Source organism: Anser brachyrhynchus, assembly GCF_964034855.1.
Source record: "Anser brachyrhynchus genome assembly, chromosome: 3".
Lineage (NCBI taxonomy): Eukaryota > Metazoa > Chordata > Aves > Anseriformes > Anatidae > Anser > Anser brachyrhynchus.
In genome coordinates this window covers 53,746,927-53,763,453 of record NC_137696.1, presented here as the reverse complement: position 1 = coordinate 53,763,453, position 16,527 = coordinate 53,746,927, and the positions used below count along the sequence as shown (strand labels likewise).

The 16,527-nt window shown below is 43.0% G+C and overlaps 1 protein-coding gene across 5 annotated transcripts in view; it reads right to left on the bottom strand.

Moving 5' to 3' along the window:
* Positions 1 to 16,527, bottom strand: part of AGPAT4 (1-acylglycerol-3-phosphate O-acyltransferase 4) — an 80,875-nt gene that overhangs the window by 3,191 nt on the left and 61,157 nt on the right. For all 5 annotated transcript variants that reach the window (XR_013948324.1, XM_080584780.1, XM_080584779.1 and 2 more), the window contains 3 exons: positions 15,232 to 15,334; positions 13,887 to 13,962; positions 7,989 to 8,187 (listed from right to left, as the gene is read on the bottom strand). Coding sequence is in view for 4 of the 5 variants with exons in the window: in XM_080584780.1 (XP_080440906.1) it covers positions 7,989 to 8,187; positions 13,887 to 13,962; positions 15,232 to 15,334 (378 nt within the window). In the remaining variant the exon portion in view is untranslated. The remainder of the gene's footprint in view (positions 1 to 7,988; positions 8,188 to 13,886; positions 13,963 to 15,231; positions 15,335 to 16,527) is intronic.

Sequence of the window (16,527 nt, the reverse complement as noted above, 5' to 3'; positions counted from 1 at the left end):
CTGGCTTTCTTTACCTGCCTCTCAGGAGTTACGTGACAAAATGCACTAACATGTCTGCTTGTGATGTGTGGTGGGGAAGGGAATGCTGCCTGCTTTCAGCAACCCTAGTGCCTAGAAGAGTACCTGCAAGGGCCCTTCATAGCTTGATTAACCAAAAAGTTATAATTTGTGGGATTTCTTAACTACAGCTCATGAAATAATCAGTTATAAGGGGCTGAGTTAATTTAAAAGACTTAGTGTTGATATAGGAGTAATAATCCACCATGCAGAAGGAGTTTTTAATTTATTGTTAGCTTCTGAAGTGACTGTTCAACTTAAATGCAACTTAGCCTAAGCCCTCACCATCCCCTCACGGGTGTCCTTTTGTATGTTGTTCGTTTTGTTAAAGGGGCTCAAGTGCCCACAAGTCCCCAAACTTCTGCTCAGCTACTGTACAAATGGCTGCACTGCCTGTCGGAGGGACCTCAACAGGCTGGAGAAACAGATTGGCAGGATAATCCAGAAGTTCAAAGGAAAATATGAAGTTCTGCACCTGGACAGGAATAACCCCATGCACCTGGACTGCCTGGGGACTGAGAAAAGCACCTTTGCAGAGAAGAATCTGGACATCTTGGTGGACGTCAAGTTGAACATTAGCCAGCGATGTGCCATTGCAACAGAAGCAGGCCGAGGCTGTGCTGGCTGCGTTAGGAGCAGCACTGTCAGCGGGTCAGGGGAGGTGATCCGTCCCCTCTGCTCGGCACTGGTGAGACATCTGGAGTGCTGGTGCAGGCTGGGCTCCCCAGTGCCCAAACACGGGGGCATACTGGAGCAAGGCCAGCGAATGCCACAAAGCTGACTAAGGGAGTGGAGGAAGTGTCTCACAGGAGGAAAGGCTGGGACAGCTGGGACCATTCAGCCTGGAGAAGAGAAGGTTCAAGGAGGATCTTATCAGTGTCTGAAGGGAGGGTGTAAAGCAGATGGAGCCAGGCTCTTATCATAGTGCCCAGTAACAGGACAAGGAGCAACAGCCACGAATCAAAACACAGGAAATTCCACCTGAACATAAGAAAAAAGGAAAATCCTTTATGGTGAAGGTGGTTCAACAGTGGCACAGGCTGCACAAAGAGGTTGTGGGGTCTCCATTCCACTCAAAACCGGATGGGACACAGCCCTGAGCAACCTGCTCCAGATGACCCTACTCTGAGTTGGGCTGGACGAGACAATTTCCACAGGTCACCTCCCCCCTCAGCTATTCTGTCTTCTGCCATTTGCTTGGGTGTAAGGCACTCGGTATTGTTCTTTCAAAACAGGAGCATTCAACTACAGACCTGTGTTCTGCCCAGACACCAGAGAAACAGGGCCTCTCACAGGCAACTCTCTGTACAGTGCACAGCACAGAGAAAGCTGCTAGCAAGTTCACTGGAACTTATAATCCACTGTTAGTCCGTGAATGGAAACACAAACAACCGGGACAAGTGAAGGGTTTCGCTCACACAAACAGAAGAAAAACATCTTTGACGTTTAAACGGCCACGAGCTAGGGAAGACAAGAGGAGGACCCAACACGGCCTGCAGTCTGGGATCACAGCAGAGCAGTAAGCATGAAAACATTGAGACTTTAACCAGAGGGATATAAACTGCATCTGGAGAGGGACACGGAGCATAAATAAGAGCAACTGTTATAGCAACCACACAGCACAGTGGGGATTTCATACGGTTCCAGGAATGCCGCTGCCTGGACACCAAAAAATACTTCAGTCAGCAGTTCAGGTTTTTTTCCTTCTCCTTTGCTCCCTGACAGGAACTGCCACTGCCCTTCACCCTCATGTCACCTCGCAGTCCTCATCAACCCGGGGCAGGGGCTGCAGGAAGGCACTGCCCGTTTGCCAAGCCTGTGGACACAAGGTGGGGAGAAGTGCTGGGGTGCCCCAGGGGCCTCTCCTCACCTCTCCTGGAGCTGACCTCCCCCCGGGCACACCACTGAAATCACCTCAGCTTCTGGGCAGCATGTCAGTGTTGTTCACCAGGAATACACCCCCCCCACGGTTCTGACTAATTATGGGGAAGGTAAGAAGTGATGGTTTCAAAGCTGGGTCACACTTCAGAAAGAGGGTGAAATCAGAGCTGTGGCTGAGGAATACCCAGTACCAAGCAGTAGGTAGTGGAGGTGAGCACCACAGAGCTGCCTGGCCTAAGAGAAACAGCAGCACAAGAATTGCTCTTCAGACACGGGATAGTAGCACACTGGGGGCCTCTTCAATCCCGAAAGAGCACAATTCTAGTGATCTCCCTGGATATCACAGCTACGTCCAGTGAAAGGTTTTGTGCAAAGACACCTCTGTCAGCCTCTGTTCAGCTCAGTGGTAGTGTCAAGCCCTGAAATACCCATTTAAGTAGATACGGTAGAGGGGCTCACAACAGGCAAAGTCAGCTTTATGGAAACGAATACCATTTTTAAAGGCAAGGTTTGGCTCAAGGAGTTAAGAGGGGTGCTGGATAGACATACAGAACATGGCAAGTGTCATGAGTGCATCATTCAAGTGGATTTGGGCAACAAACACAACAGGTACATTACTAATTTCACTGTCACAAGATTACGCTGAGACCTACAGGTTTCTAGAGTAAAGGAAATAGGATGAAGAATTTCTATAGAATATTAGAGTCTACACCTTGTAAGTTGAGAAGCAGGCTGGCTAACTTCTATTTAATTAAACAGCTGTGGATTTCCAGCCCAAGGCATAAAACTAACTGACTTTTCAACTGATTTCTTAGTCTGAAAGACTTCTCTGATTTGTCACCATCTGGAATAAATGGATGGTAAGAGACCAGTGATTCTGCCACTTTTATCTGAAATGGCCACTTCTTTGTTCCCTCTACAACTTACAACCTTTGCCCAAATATAATATGAAGACAAGATTTCCAAAGCATACAGAAAGCCTTGGCACTCCACATTATGAATATAGCTGTAGAAGTCCAAGTTTGGAAACAAAAGCTTTTCTACATTTTTTTAAACACCTCATCAAACATCACAGGGTGATCTCTTCCCATTTGTTTTAAATTACTACTTGCAGATGGAATGCTCTCATCAATATCTGCCAAACCTTGGTAGATCCTATAGTTCCAAACCGGTTTTGTGACTACAATGAGCACCACATATGAGAACTGAAAAAAAATACCAGAGCAATTAGGGCAAAACCTCTTCTGCAGTATTGTAACTATCAGAGCACTACATACTTACATACAGAGTTTGATGTTGCAGCATACATGAGGACAATTTCTCATAGCAAACAGGCCCTGCTCAGACAAATCAGAACTGCAAATGAAGGGAAGGACTATAAGGGAGGCAGAAGAGGCAAAGCTACAGATTTCTTTCTTACTGTTCTTTCTTCCCTTGCTGTGCTGAAGGGAAGCTTGCAAATAGCGCTAACATGGGCCACACGCCTACAAACAATTCTTACCTTAGTGTATGCTCCAGTGGTACCATCATGTTTAAGGACTTATTCTGCTGTTATTTTAAATACAACTATGGTAAGGGAACATTTTTTACTTTATTTATTAATTTATTTTACTACAAGGAAATAGTAAACATCTAACCATCAGCTATGAGAATTTAAGCCCTGTCCTGAACAGCAGGAGAGAGAAGCTACCAGCCAGGGCACCCCCACAGTGCTCCATGGCAAGCTACGGAAGGTAACTGAGCTCCTGCCACCTTTCTGCCCATCATTATCCACCAGCCAGCTGACACAGGATATCGCTACAGACCTGCTCTGCCAGCCAGAGCACTGGGGGCTGAAGGAGGGTTGAGTTAACACAAACTATCAGCAATGGAATCTGTTTCTTGAACACAGCTCCAAGAAAACCAGCACCCACACACATAGTACCACATCCCCCAGCATAAACATTAGCTGAGAGCAGAGGATTTCCCCCCTTTTCTCTCACACCTCAGGATTTGCTCTCATCTCTTTCCTGGCGTTTGCACCACACAGCAAGTGCTATAAGCAACCCAGGATGTAGGGGTATAGAAATTTCCCATATATATTCTGCTCTACACTTGAGTTTCATAGTCTACACACTGAAATGAAAATTTGTACAATTAAGACTTCTATTAACGGTACAAATTTCCATTTGAGGTCTATCTTATATAGTATAAAGGAAATGAAACAAGTAACAACAACAAAATAAAAAGATCAGTTTTAGGCACCAGGCTCAAAGGCCAGATTGTCTGGCAGCTCCACCAACAAGCAGAACCAAGGCAGGCAGAATCCCGCACATGGTTTGTATCCTCCTGCTGTTGTAAAACTTCCTGTAATGCTGTGGGCTCATCCTCTCCCCACCATCCACTCATCTCATCCTACGGGCATCAGCAGCTTTGCTGCCCGCATCACATCACGCTCTGACCCTTTGGTCCACATTCTGCACTCGGACACTGTCAAGTCACCAAGGACTCACCCCTATTTGTGATCCCTGGAAGGAGGTTTTCTAATAGCACTGTCCACACACAGCAGATATACAACAGCTCCTGCAGAATCAAAACTGGCTCACTACTACTTATGCTTGTTTCAAATGAAATACTTCTCCTGCCTATGATAATTAACTGCTGGACCCATGCCATAAGTGCAGATGCCATTATGCTTTTAGCATTAGACACGTAAGAGCTACTTCTCCATTTAAAAGCCAAGAGAAACCCTCTCATCTTCAGCACATGGAACTGATGAAGGCTCTATATTAAAATACTTCTGGAGCATAAAGGTTGTTCTCCTCAGCACAAGTTACCAAAACATGAAAGGCGACCTAACGCTGGGTTCTTTGGAACCAAATGAGATTAGGGAAGCAGGAGGAGGAAGGAAGAAAAGGAAGCTACTGTCAAATACACCTATGGACATTTGCCAGACTCTCTGCTTTAACACTGAAATATATGAGCCCCAAGTTTTGAATAAAAGTTGTGAATTAAGTACATAAACATCTTGCCATGTGTCCAATGAAACTAAAGCTAGTTTTCAAGAGTCTTTTGTCCCTCAAACTGCTTGAGCATTCACCCTCTGGAGCAGGGACTGCCTTGTGTCAGTTCAAATAGCATCACAAAGGACTCCTGGTCCCAGACCAGTAGTTAGATATTAGCACAATACAATGATTATTATGAGTATAAATAGCCAAACTGCTGCACAGCAAGGCAAAAGGGGATGGCTCAGCATTCTCAGTATAAAGAGGAGACATTGTTTATTTAGGGCTGAAAGTGTTTGAGCTGAACCAGCAGAACTATATATACGTCGGTTATTCATTCCTTGGACCTGAGAGTTAGGTTCTGAGGTATTACCGTGCTTTCACTCCAGCTCGACCGCTACGGGGCATTTCTCTTACGGATCGTTCCACCTCAACAGCCACTTACAATCCAGAAAGCATTTTACTGGAGAGCAAAATTAGCAGAGACTGTCCGAAAGACAAATAACACTCTGGAAACAAAGCAGAGGATATCAGGTAATAGGGCCTCCTAGTCCCTCCTTTCTCTCCTATCACAGAAGATTTAGCATAGGTGCAAATAGCACAATATATGCATAATAAAGGTAATGCTATCAGGTACTGAAGTCTGCTCTTTGAAGCACTAAAGTCTACCTATAATGGGCTATGAGGGACCACAGTTAAGCTTCCTGATTCAGGTGAGCTGTCAAACTAGTACATATACAAATAATCCCCCAAATGCTACTGGAGCTTCTTCAGTTAATCAGTAGATGGAAAGGGTGTCCTAGGAGCGATGTGAAAAGGTGGTTTTATCATCTGATCACAACGGGAAATACACTGCCCTCATTTACAGAAAAAGCTTCCTTTGTACTGTTAAGCCAGCAGGTACCAGCTCACCACTCACACTGGAAAAGAAAGCAAATACAGTCCTCTCTGCAGTGCTGCAAACTGCAGCCGGCACCAGGAGTCACAACCTCCAGGGTACGTTTGTGGTCCTCTACTGCTACCTCCTAGCCATTGCAGAAGTCATTTCTGAGACCTTGCCTAAAGCTGGAGAACTGCAAAAATGAAATACTGGTTGCTCCTCTGTCAGAAAATGGTTGTATCACATCCAGGACACTCATGACAGAGAGACCCCCGGGATAAAAAGCACAGTTTGGGGAGAATGGCTCTGCTGCAGAAACTCAGCTGCTGGCTACAAAAGTCAATGTAACTGCTTGGGCTGAAGTTAGATGCTTCCACAGAATGAGACCAAGAATTCCCAACTAGCAATAACAATGCTTTCAAAGGGGTACTATAAAAAAGATAGAGACTGTAACATAGTAAGGGAACTGTTGTCCTTTTGGTGAGTAATGACACATCCACCTTCAAGTGACCAGGGTAACCCAGATCTGCGTTTCTTTTCTGAAGGCTGAGCTTCCCTTCCCCTCCCACACATTGTCTACCCTCCACAGCTCCATGGAGGCTCTCTGCTAGTAAGTGACATCACCTTTCTTTTTTTTGCCAGCTCATCAGCAAGAGGTGGCTGGCTGCGTCTAATCAGATGATACCCTCTGCTACAGGCGATACAGTGTCTTCTGCCACGCTGCAAATCCTGGCCAATTACAAGCACTTTGGGTATGATCACACCACATATTCAGAGAGAAACCAGAGCTGTTGCTAAGCGCAGGGGTCTTTCAAATCCCTGCAGAGGACTGGAACCTGCAGCATGCCACAAATGTGGCTGATACGTATGGGGCATCAATGCACATCACATAGTGGACTGTTAATCTCACCGTTCTTAATGTGTTCCTCAGCTGTGCTTTTGCTGGCTGGGAGCTCAGGCAATCATTCTGGCAGCAGACTGCTGCTGTAGTTTGCTGTTAGCTCCAGCATCACAAATAACCTGAGAACAAGTCCTTTGGATTATCACTGCATTCAAAACAGGACTCACAGCAGCTTGCTCACTAATCTTGCCTTGTGGCCAGAAGCAGAAGAAAGCTAAGTGGGGAGTAAAACAAAAACAAAGCCAACCAAACAAAAAAGGTTTAGCCATCCATTCTTAGTAGCATTTTTGTTTTCATTACAGGTTCTTTCCTTCCTGATAAAGAGGCAGACATGACTTAGTCTGCTATGTAAAGACCGCTAATGGAAAGATGATACTAGACGACTTAGGGGAGTGGGGTGGTCACTTGACTATGCTGGACTATAAGGACTAAATCTAGAAACATCACATGTGACAATACCAAACATTAAAGCATCTAACCTTGAAATTAAAATCCAAAACCCTGAATTATGCACTGAGGCTCCCTGTAGAGAGCATGCAGGACATAAGGCACCTTGGAATGGCATATGAACAACCAGTCCACTGAGTGGAGAAGCTAAATTAAGAAGAAAATGCTGAAAGATTTGGATGAATGCTGATGAATTAAAAAATGTTGCAACAGCTGAGCTTCAGTGTCCCATTAGACCACGGCTCCACAGCCCTGTACCAAACAGACTACTCCAATATTTCTTCCAAAGGTAGACTATCTGGTCTCAAGTGCTATTGCCAGTTGCATTTGCAGATGTGTCATAACTCATCCGTCCACTTTTGTGACGTTTTATTTCTTTCTTAAAGGATACTTGTAATATACTCAGACATTAAGGTGATGAAGCCATCAGTACACGAGACAGTGCAGCCACATAAGATACCTGCTTTATAAATGTATGGCTTATTCTGGATGGACACCTGTTCAACTGACCTGCAGTCAATATGCCAAAAAGTACAGACAACAAATATGATTTAGTCTGCAAAATTGGCCTGGTTCCTCCTTTCATGAATGATAAGATCTCCTTTGGGCCAATTCCTTGTTTCGTTTCCCTTCTTCCTTTTAAATAACTTAACCACTTCACAAACCAAGACAGCTCACAGCTACCACTACTTAACCTATTCCAGGCTCACGTGGGTATCAGATGCCCAGCTGAGTTCATACATCATATACTCCGTCACAGAGGTTATATTTAGTAAGGCTCAATAGGCCAAGTCAAACAATTATCCTTCAAGTAAACTTTCTGTCGGAGAAAACTTACCCATTACAATGACAAATGCAAAACTAGCCAGTGTCAGTGATGATCCACTGTTGACCATGTTGATGAGCAGCTTGAATAACGGATATAGCAGCAATAAAGCCCAGAAAAGCCAGTTCAATAGCGTCCATGGTCGTCGGGGTGGTACTATAGGGACTGCCGGGTAGGTTCCTGTTCGGTAGTACTCTTCCTGGAATGCATCCTGGTAGAACAAAGGAGGGGCAACAATTAAATTCCCATCTCCCAATGAAACTAGCCATTCCTGACTTTGATGTTTCTCCTTCTACATGCTTGTAACCCTGAGGGAAGATCAAAGACCGAGTAATGGCTGGAAAGCTTGTTCTTTGAAGTCAATGAGCACATACTCGAAAAAGAGAGCTTACATTGATGTGTGCACCCTTTCTTTCTCCTGCACATAGAAGCCTGAAAAATGGCATGCCTAGAGTGTATAACAAACCCATAACAACCTCACCCAGTGGGTGAGGGGATGCACACTTGCAGTAATGTAGATATCACTGTTGCACCTCCTGCAAGAGCCACAGCCTTTGGACAAATAGTGCTGGTAAGCCAGGAAAGCGTTTGGGCTATGTCTGCAGTAACAGATCCTCTGCTCCCTAACGTTTCCTCCAAGCATTGCTCTAAAACAGCATCCACAGCCCTATCAGAAAAGGTGAACAGACACCATCTTGTGCTATATACTCCAAAGAACACCTCTCCCCTCCTGTCCACTTTGTCCCACAGACATAGTCTTACTTACCTTGTTCCCTCCCATGCAGCCTGTGGAGGAAAGGGTGGTTAACCCCTCTACAGACAGTTGCGCACACAAATAGTTTAAAGAGTCTCCCACTATTTTTGTTCAAAGGGCTCTTGCGTTCAGTAGAATAAGAGGATGACGGTGGGGCGGTTTTTTGTTTGCTTTGTGGGTTTGTGGGGAGACGGGGGGAGAAGAAGTTTGGTTTTTCTTTCGTTTTGGTTTTTAAAGCACAGAAGGCTTAGCCTTCAGTACCTTGCTCCGAAGTTTACATGGATGAACAGTATTGCCTTTAGCAATGTGATCACCCCAAGGTGTCAAGCTGGTGGGGAAAAATGCCCTCCTTCTGGTTCCAAAGCAAAGATTATTAATCTGATTAGCACATAAAACTGGTTAATTAACGGAGTCAGAATTAGACTGACATAAAAAGGAACCTCAGTTGAGTCAGAACGAAGGGCTGATTTTCTTCAAAGAAAGGAATGCTTCATGACGGTTTCCAAAAATTCTGGCAAAGCCAAGATTGTCCTCATCAACCACAAGATTAGTTCTACTATGCTATGATTTTACATTTACTTACACTCCAGCTAACACGGACAATTCTTTAATTATTTAATGGCAATTTGAGCAATTACAGGCCGCTACCATTTTATCTAATTCAAAGGGAGCATTTAACTTTTAAGAGATTACACAGTAATTAGAGAATTGCTCTCTCTTTATTGAGATTAGAAAAATTATGACTGTTTTGCTCATGTGAACTAGATTGTACTGGGATCATCATGGCCAATTAATTTGCTATCTTCAGCAAATCACACAATGTATGAAGTTTTCTTTACAGTGCCTTGAGGATTTTGGTTTATGACTGGTTTAGCTACTAACTAATCATCAGTAAATTGAATTCTCCTATATACAATTAGGTTTCTAAATACCAGCATCACCCAGAAAAATATTAAGAATTTCTGACTATTACTGGTACCACCATTAGGGGGCCTATTACTACAGAAGCAAGACAGACAGACTTAAAACAAGCATAGTATTTTTCCTTTTGCTGGCTCTGCACAGCATAAGGGTCAGAAAAAACGGTGACCACATCTCACCAAGAGGTTTGAGACAGACGGAAGAAATAAATAATAGGCAAAAGGATGTCACTGTCTTCACCTCTGCTAAACATTTTACACCATTATGGGGAAGAGCTCCTCAATTCAATTACAATTCCTTGCCCTTAGAAGCATACATGTTCCTCACAGAAGAGATTCGTGGGTTGATCTACGCTTTTAGAGGGTGCCGATAGTACCCCCAGACAGCTCAAGTCAGTATTTAAACCTATGATGCACATTAACTTTCCCCTCAACCACCTCCCCCAAAAGAAGCTCCTTTCATTCTCCGCATGCAGAGCTTGTTTTCTGTTTGTAGTAAGTTTCACCCACTCAAGTAGCATTTTTAGATGTGGAAGCATGCTGCCCCTAACAACCCCACCAAATCTGAGTTACTTCAGACACAGGGGTGAGTAATGCAGTGGCAGGAAACCAGGGAACATCCATCCTCTTGTGAGAATCTACTGGAGTCTTCCCTCCTGCTCCCACCAGGAAGATCTGACTGCACAGGGATGCCACTGCTCTTTCATGAAGAAACTCACAAAGAATGAGTATCCAAAAATACATTCTTTGTTCCCAAACACCAGAGTTCTGTACACTTTCCCTCTTCAGTTATCCTTTGCTAAGTCCCTGGGGCATTCTGGCATATACTTTCATGCCCTGTTTTCCATCCTTCTCTTATAAGCGAAAAGAATCAGAAACTCACTTTCTTTTTAATGGAAATTAAGATTCTCAAGCAGAACTTCTATTTCAGGAGCTGAGGCTGTGAAGAGGTGGAAAGCAAAAACAAACAAGCAAGGACTAGCAGAGTTGTGACTGTTGTACAGTATCTTTTTGGACTGGGCAATAACATGCTCCGTCTGCTCCACGTTAAGGGGGAGTCTTTCTAGCAGTGGCAGTTTAAAAAGAAAAGGCAACTGGCAGCCCAAGTTGTGCTTCTGTCAGGACTTGGCATTAACTGATCCAGTGCTGGCCACCTCTGAAAGGAAAAAAAATCACACCAGGTAAGGAAGAAGAGAAATGCAAGGACACGGTGCCTACATAAGCCTGGAACAGGAAGAAGAACAATGTTTGGTTTATAATAGCAGGGTGCCACTGCTCATCTGGAAAGGCCCTCCTCGTTACATTCGCAGCAGGGACTAAACCAGGAAATGGGGTGATAAGTAGTAAGAACATAAAGAAGCCAGGTTGCAGACAGTAGCATCCCATTGAGGAACATGTAACTGATACCAGGCAATGGGGTAAAAAAAGACAACACAAGCTCTTCTCAAAGACTCTGACTCCTCTATTAAAGATAATTTAGAAAGGTCACGTCCCTTGATGTCCACTAGCAGCAGATCTCATTACTCATTCAAACAACTTTGTGTCCCTGATGATCACGAGTGGCCAGCACTCCAGCCTTGACCTCAGCATCTATGGCATGTCCCATACACTAAATTATGCTCCTGGAGCATAATTCAGCCCTGCTGAGTAAGAAAGGGGAGGATGAAGGAGCTTACCATTAAATCAACCCCACACTCAGATGCTGTCACATACACTGCCATGCTTTCGGGAGAGCAGGACCCTTCAAGACTGCATTTTTCACATTTAGCTAGAGCCGTTTGATTCGCAGCTTGCAGAATAACCCTGCATCTGCCCACCCCTTTTATTACCATGGCCTTGCAAAAAAGACAGGGCAGCAATTACTGGTAGCTCTTGGAGTCTCACAGCTGATGAATGCCTCTGAGCACACCTGCATACGGAGAGGCAGTTCATGGGGCCAATGTCTGCCACACAACTCTGCAAAGAGTGCACAATTCATCTGTGAAGGTGTCCCAGAGCTGGCAGCCAGTGCAGCATACAGAAAAAGCTCAGACTGCCCTGAATCAACCAAGAGATGCTGCATGCTCTCTCCCACCTTGTAAGGCTCGAGAGGGTATTGCAAAAATTATGAATATCGCTGAGAACAAGCAACAGCACATGCAACCATGATGCAAGATAAAACAGGGAACCTGTTTTTCAGTAGCGTGCATACCTTGTCCTATTTTGAAACAGAAAGTGGAGTGCTACAACCAAAATGGACAAAGCAGCTGATGAGTACATATCCTGCAATGAAGCACTGCCCTTTCAATATAACTTTGTTACTTTTCATCATAAATATTTACTGACTCTGGAGCCATAAGCCTGAAACAAAATTCACTTTTGGAAGAGAAACAGAATTCACTTTCAGAAGCAACACTCAGACAGCGATGCTGCTTGTCATCCCACCTAAGAGGTAATTATCTAAAAGAAATATGGCAGAAAGGTGAAACAGAAATTGAATTTTTACTCCGCACATAAACTTTCATTATCTCAGAACTCTTTATCAACTTATCCCTGCTCTGTATTCTCCTAAACAATCTGATTTTACACAGATGTGGGCTTGTGTAAACCAGGAATGACTGCAATGAAATAACATAAAACAGCTCAAGAAAGAACAACATGTCATCCTCCAAACAAACAAAAAAAAAAAGAAGAAGAAGAAAGAAGAAAAGTAGAAAAAAAGAAGGAAAGGAGAAAAAAGAAAGGGAAAAGGGAAAAAAAAAGGAAAAAAAAGAAAAAGGAAAAAAATCCCACAATACCAAAAAGCTTTTAATGGAAAGGAAAACTGAACAAACATGCCTTCCTTCTGTACTTAAATGGGAAACTAACAGCAAGCTAAGCTGTTAAAAGAAAGCAGGATAGATGCACACACAGTTTGCAAGGGAAATAACTGAGCATTTGCCAAAAAGAGAGTAATAGAAAACTAAGTGAATTACTGCAAAGGATGCAATAAAGGATTCAGGAAAACAATCACCACATACTCATTTAATTTATGTACTTGTCCTGCAAATGTCTAAACATTATCTTAGCAACATGAAACAGGGTTAGAAATAAAGGCATAGTACCAGGAAATGGACTTTTGCAGCGTTCACCAAAACGACCGTTTGCATTTATCTTCCTGTGGAGAGAGCACGGGCATGTAGGTACCACGATGCCGTTCTGCAGAAGTGTGCCAGACGTAGTGCCTGCATTAGATGTCTGCGGCACAACTTACAAGAAGGAAGATCAGAGGCGCTGAATTAAACCAGAAGCGGTCTTGGTTTGAAGCTGAGAAAGACTAGAGCATAGACTATACAGACATGCTAATGTGGTGTTCTGGGTTGAGTACAACAAACCACATAACAGAATTTCACTGCACTAGTGAGAGGAAAACAGAACTTAGCTACAGGCTAATTTAGAAACGATAGCTATAGGCCATCATTTCTAAATCTTAAACATTGCTGTATTCTAATCTAAATAACATAACTTATCTCACTGTATCATGCCTTGCACACCTATGACTCCCACTGACTGAAACAGGAGTGCTCTGTGTATTCAAAGAGCACATCCCCAACCATTACCTCTTCATAAAAACAAAAACCACAAGAAACAGATTCTGAAAATCTGAAGGATGCATATGCAAATAGCTGAAAAAAAAAAATCATCAGGCCTCTACAAGCACACTCCATCTACAAGTTGTCCTTATTCTGCCCCCGTGCTATGTAATCAGGAATCTTGAATGCACGCCCTCTGTGCACACAATGTGAAAGTAATTTATCAGCTTGTCCTGTTAATGTTGGATATTTGCCTTGATAAAAGACACAGACTAAAACAAGGGACAAAAGTTTTAATGCACTAAATCAAAATATAACTCATTTAGCCCAAGAATTAATTCTGGATTTAGGAGGTGACTCTAACGGGAAGAAGGTTCTACTACCAACCAGGCAGTTGCATATTTTGTATACTTGCGCAACTTTCTGAGGAACAGTTTAAAACTATTCTCTCACTGAGGCTTGCCTCATTTTTTTACCTGCTGCTCTTTAAGTACAAAATAGAGGTAACCATGACTGACAGTGCAAGACCACTTTGCATCTGGAGAAACAGAGCACTTGTTCCGAAAAACAAAAACCACAAAACCCCAAAGCGCAACCACTTCACACGCACACTGTAAAGGTCTACGAGGAGTATAAATAACTGAGCACCAGTGGCTCATGAGTTCTGTCTGGACAAAAAACTAACCTTTTCTTGGTAGAGTTTGTGGAGCCAATTAGAACACTCCTGCTCATCTTCTGGAATTTCCTCTAATGGAATCCGCCTGCCAACGGTAAACAAAGAGAAATTGAAGAATATTAAATAGTTCTGCTCTGATGAACAGCATTTGCATTACAGAGACAGATCATCCATCTGACAGGAGATTCACTGTACTCCCCCCACCGCTCTTTTATTTATTTATTTAATAATCTGTGGTAACAGCTTCCAGATCAGCAAAGTATAGTTTGCTTCTAGATCTACCTTCAGTTTTCACATGCATCTGAAACTCAAGATTTAGATTTCTGAAACAGTAACACATTCTATTTGAGCTCACTAGAACCACTTTCTAGCCAAAGGTTTGAAATTTTCTGTTTCTAGAGAAAGTTTTTGAAAGAACTGATTTCCTACCTCACATACGGAGCTCAGGGCTGTGTTTAATCAGCTAGGCATCAGAGAAAAAAAAACACAAAGTATTCTCTTAACTAGGACACAGCACATCTAGAATTTCTCAGGCAATATTTCTGATTTAAGTTCTCAAGAAAATACTTTTTTAAACAGACAGAAAAGGGGAGGTAAAAAGAAAACATCACCCTACTCTATTTCAAGAGAAACCAATTGTAGCAGCAAATTAAAGCTATAATGAGGTTACGAACTCCCAATCACTTACGTTATCACTTCTAAGGCTCTGATGCTCCAATCCTAAATCATCACATACCTCAAGTACCTGCAGAACGGGTGCTGCTGATAGAACCTAGCCTGAGATGGAGCTCTTTGGAATTGGCCCATCCTTATTAAGACTGTGGGAAGCCATTGGGGCATTCATCTTTATAGAAACGTAAGCGATACGGAATCCTGGCAAATGTTTTTTCTTTATACAAACCACCCTAGGTAGGGAGGGAGGGGCAGTCAAGTATATCATCTACACCAAACAGACGGGAAGAGTCCTGAGCCTGGCTTCCACCTCAGTACAAATCACTGTGCCAGAGACAGGAGTCAAGGAAACCCTCCTGAACACTTCACAGATGTTTGGTCACTGAGGCCAGGTGAGTTAAAAAAGAGGCTCCACTGTTGTGACTGAGCTGACATGCAGAAATCAATAAAAAACAACAACAAAATCTGTAGAGCTCCACAAGATCTTCAAGTATTTATAGTTACAGAATTTGACATGAAACCCTGCTCAAACCAGATGAGTTTTTCATCTAGAGTCCTGTAAAGCCTGGTTGGTAGAGACTTGCTACGTCCATTACCTCTTCGAAAATATTTCCTTATTTGTGCAAGTGTGACTGCAAGTACACCCTCCTGTATGCCAGAAATTAAAACGTGGATTACTTGCCTTACATATAAATCTGCGTGATATTTCTTTCCATTTAGAACGCCCAGCAATGTTGGATTCTCATTATTTCTGAAGTTGAGGGTAGAATCATAGACTGCTGAAACTATAAGAAGAAAAACAGGTTATGTGACTAAAGTAGTAATAGAATTGAAGATCAATCATTCTCTCTCAAACAAGAAGCATATTTACATATGCAGCCATCAGCAATAGCACCATAGTCTGAGCTATCAACAAGGTAAAGATGACAATGTATATTCAACATGCAGGTTATTAGAAGGCAAATATCCAGTGACCCTTTCAGGACTTACACCAGTAGAATGGATGAATACTCGCCACCCATGTCTCCTTCCCCAATAGATGCCGAACGCTGGGAACATATCAACAGTTTATATACCATAGGAAATTCTAGAAGCCCAAAACTGTTAGCTTTCCCAACTCACTGAACAAGACAACTGAGTGGGGACTCACTCCCCCTGCAGAAGATTGCTTAAATAAGCAAGCAGATAACCACTTACGCAAGCAATAAACAATACATACAGTTTGACTGAGAACAGGTAAACTTTGAGACCTATCCTACAGCCAGAAGGCTTAACCCAACTATGAATCAGGGCTTGAAACAACCTCCCCTTCGTGCCCGTTCCTGGATAGCTGAGGCATTTGCTATAATGCAAAGGCAGAGACAGAATAACAGACCATCACCTGTGTGAGATGAGCTACTGTTACGAAGACATGCAGCTGCATGAATACAACATCCAAGTTCCACACAACTAAACTGCAACCAAACTTTCAGCCCAGAGAGAATACTGTCAGTTCAGGACTGCACAGTAACAGTAAAAGCATTTGCAAACAAAGGTCGTTCTTAGTTAGACAGCGTCAACAGTTTCTACAGAAAAAGTGTTCATTGTTTTAAACCACAAAAAGTGTTACAGAACAAGTGTAAGAGATTATTTGAACACTGGAGCTAAACAAACTTTTTGATTGCTTCATAGTACCAACATGTCTATGGCAGGGGCGCTGGAACTAGATGATGTTTAAGGTCCCTTACAACCCAAACCATTCTGTGATTCTAACATATCTGTAAAGAGACTGTTTCTGATACGGTAGGAAATTACCAGAGAGCAATTAATTTTCCCGGCACTGAAACTGATTGCGCATCATGGTATGAATTCCAAGATCAATAACAGCAACAATAACAAAATTGACTAAAGCGCTTCACCCGCAGCTTGCTGTATTTCAGATTTTCTGCTCCAGAGTTTTGCAATAATGAACACTTCAGTGAATTTTTATTGTGAGAGG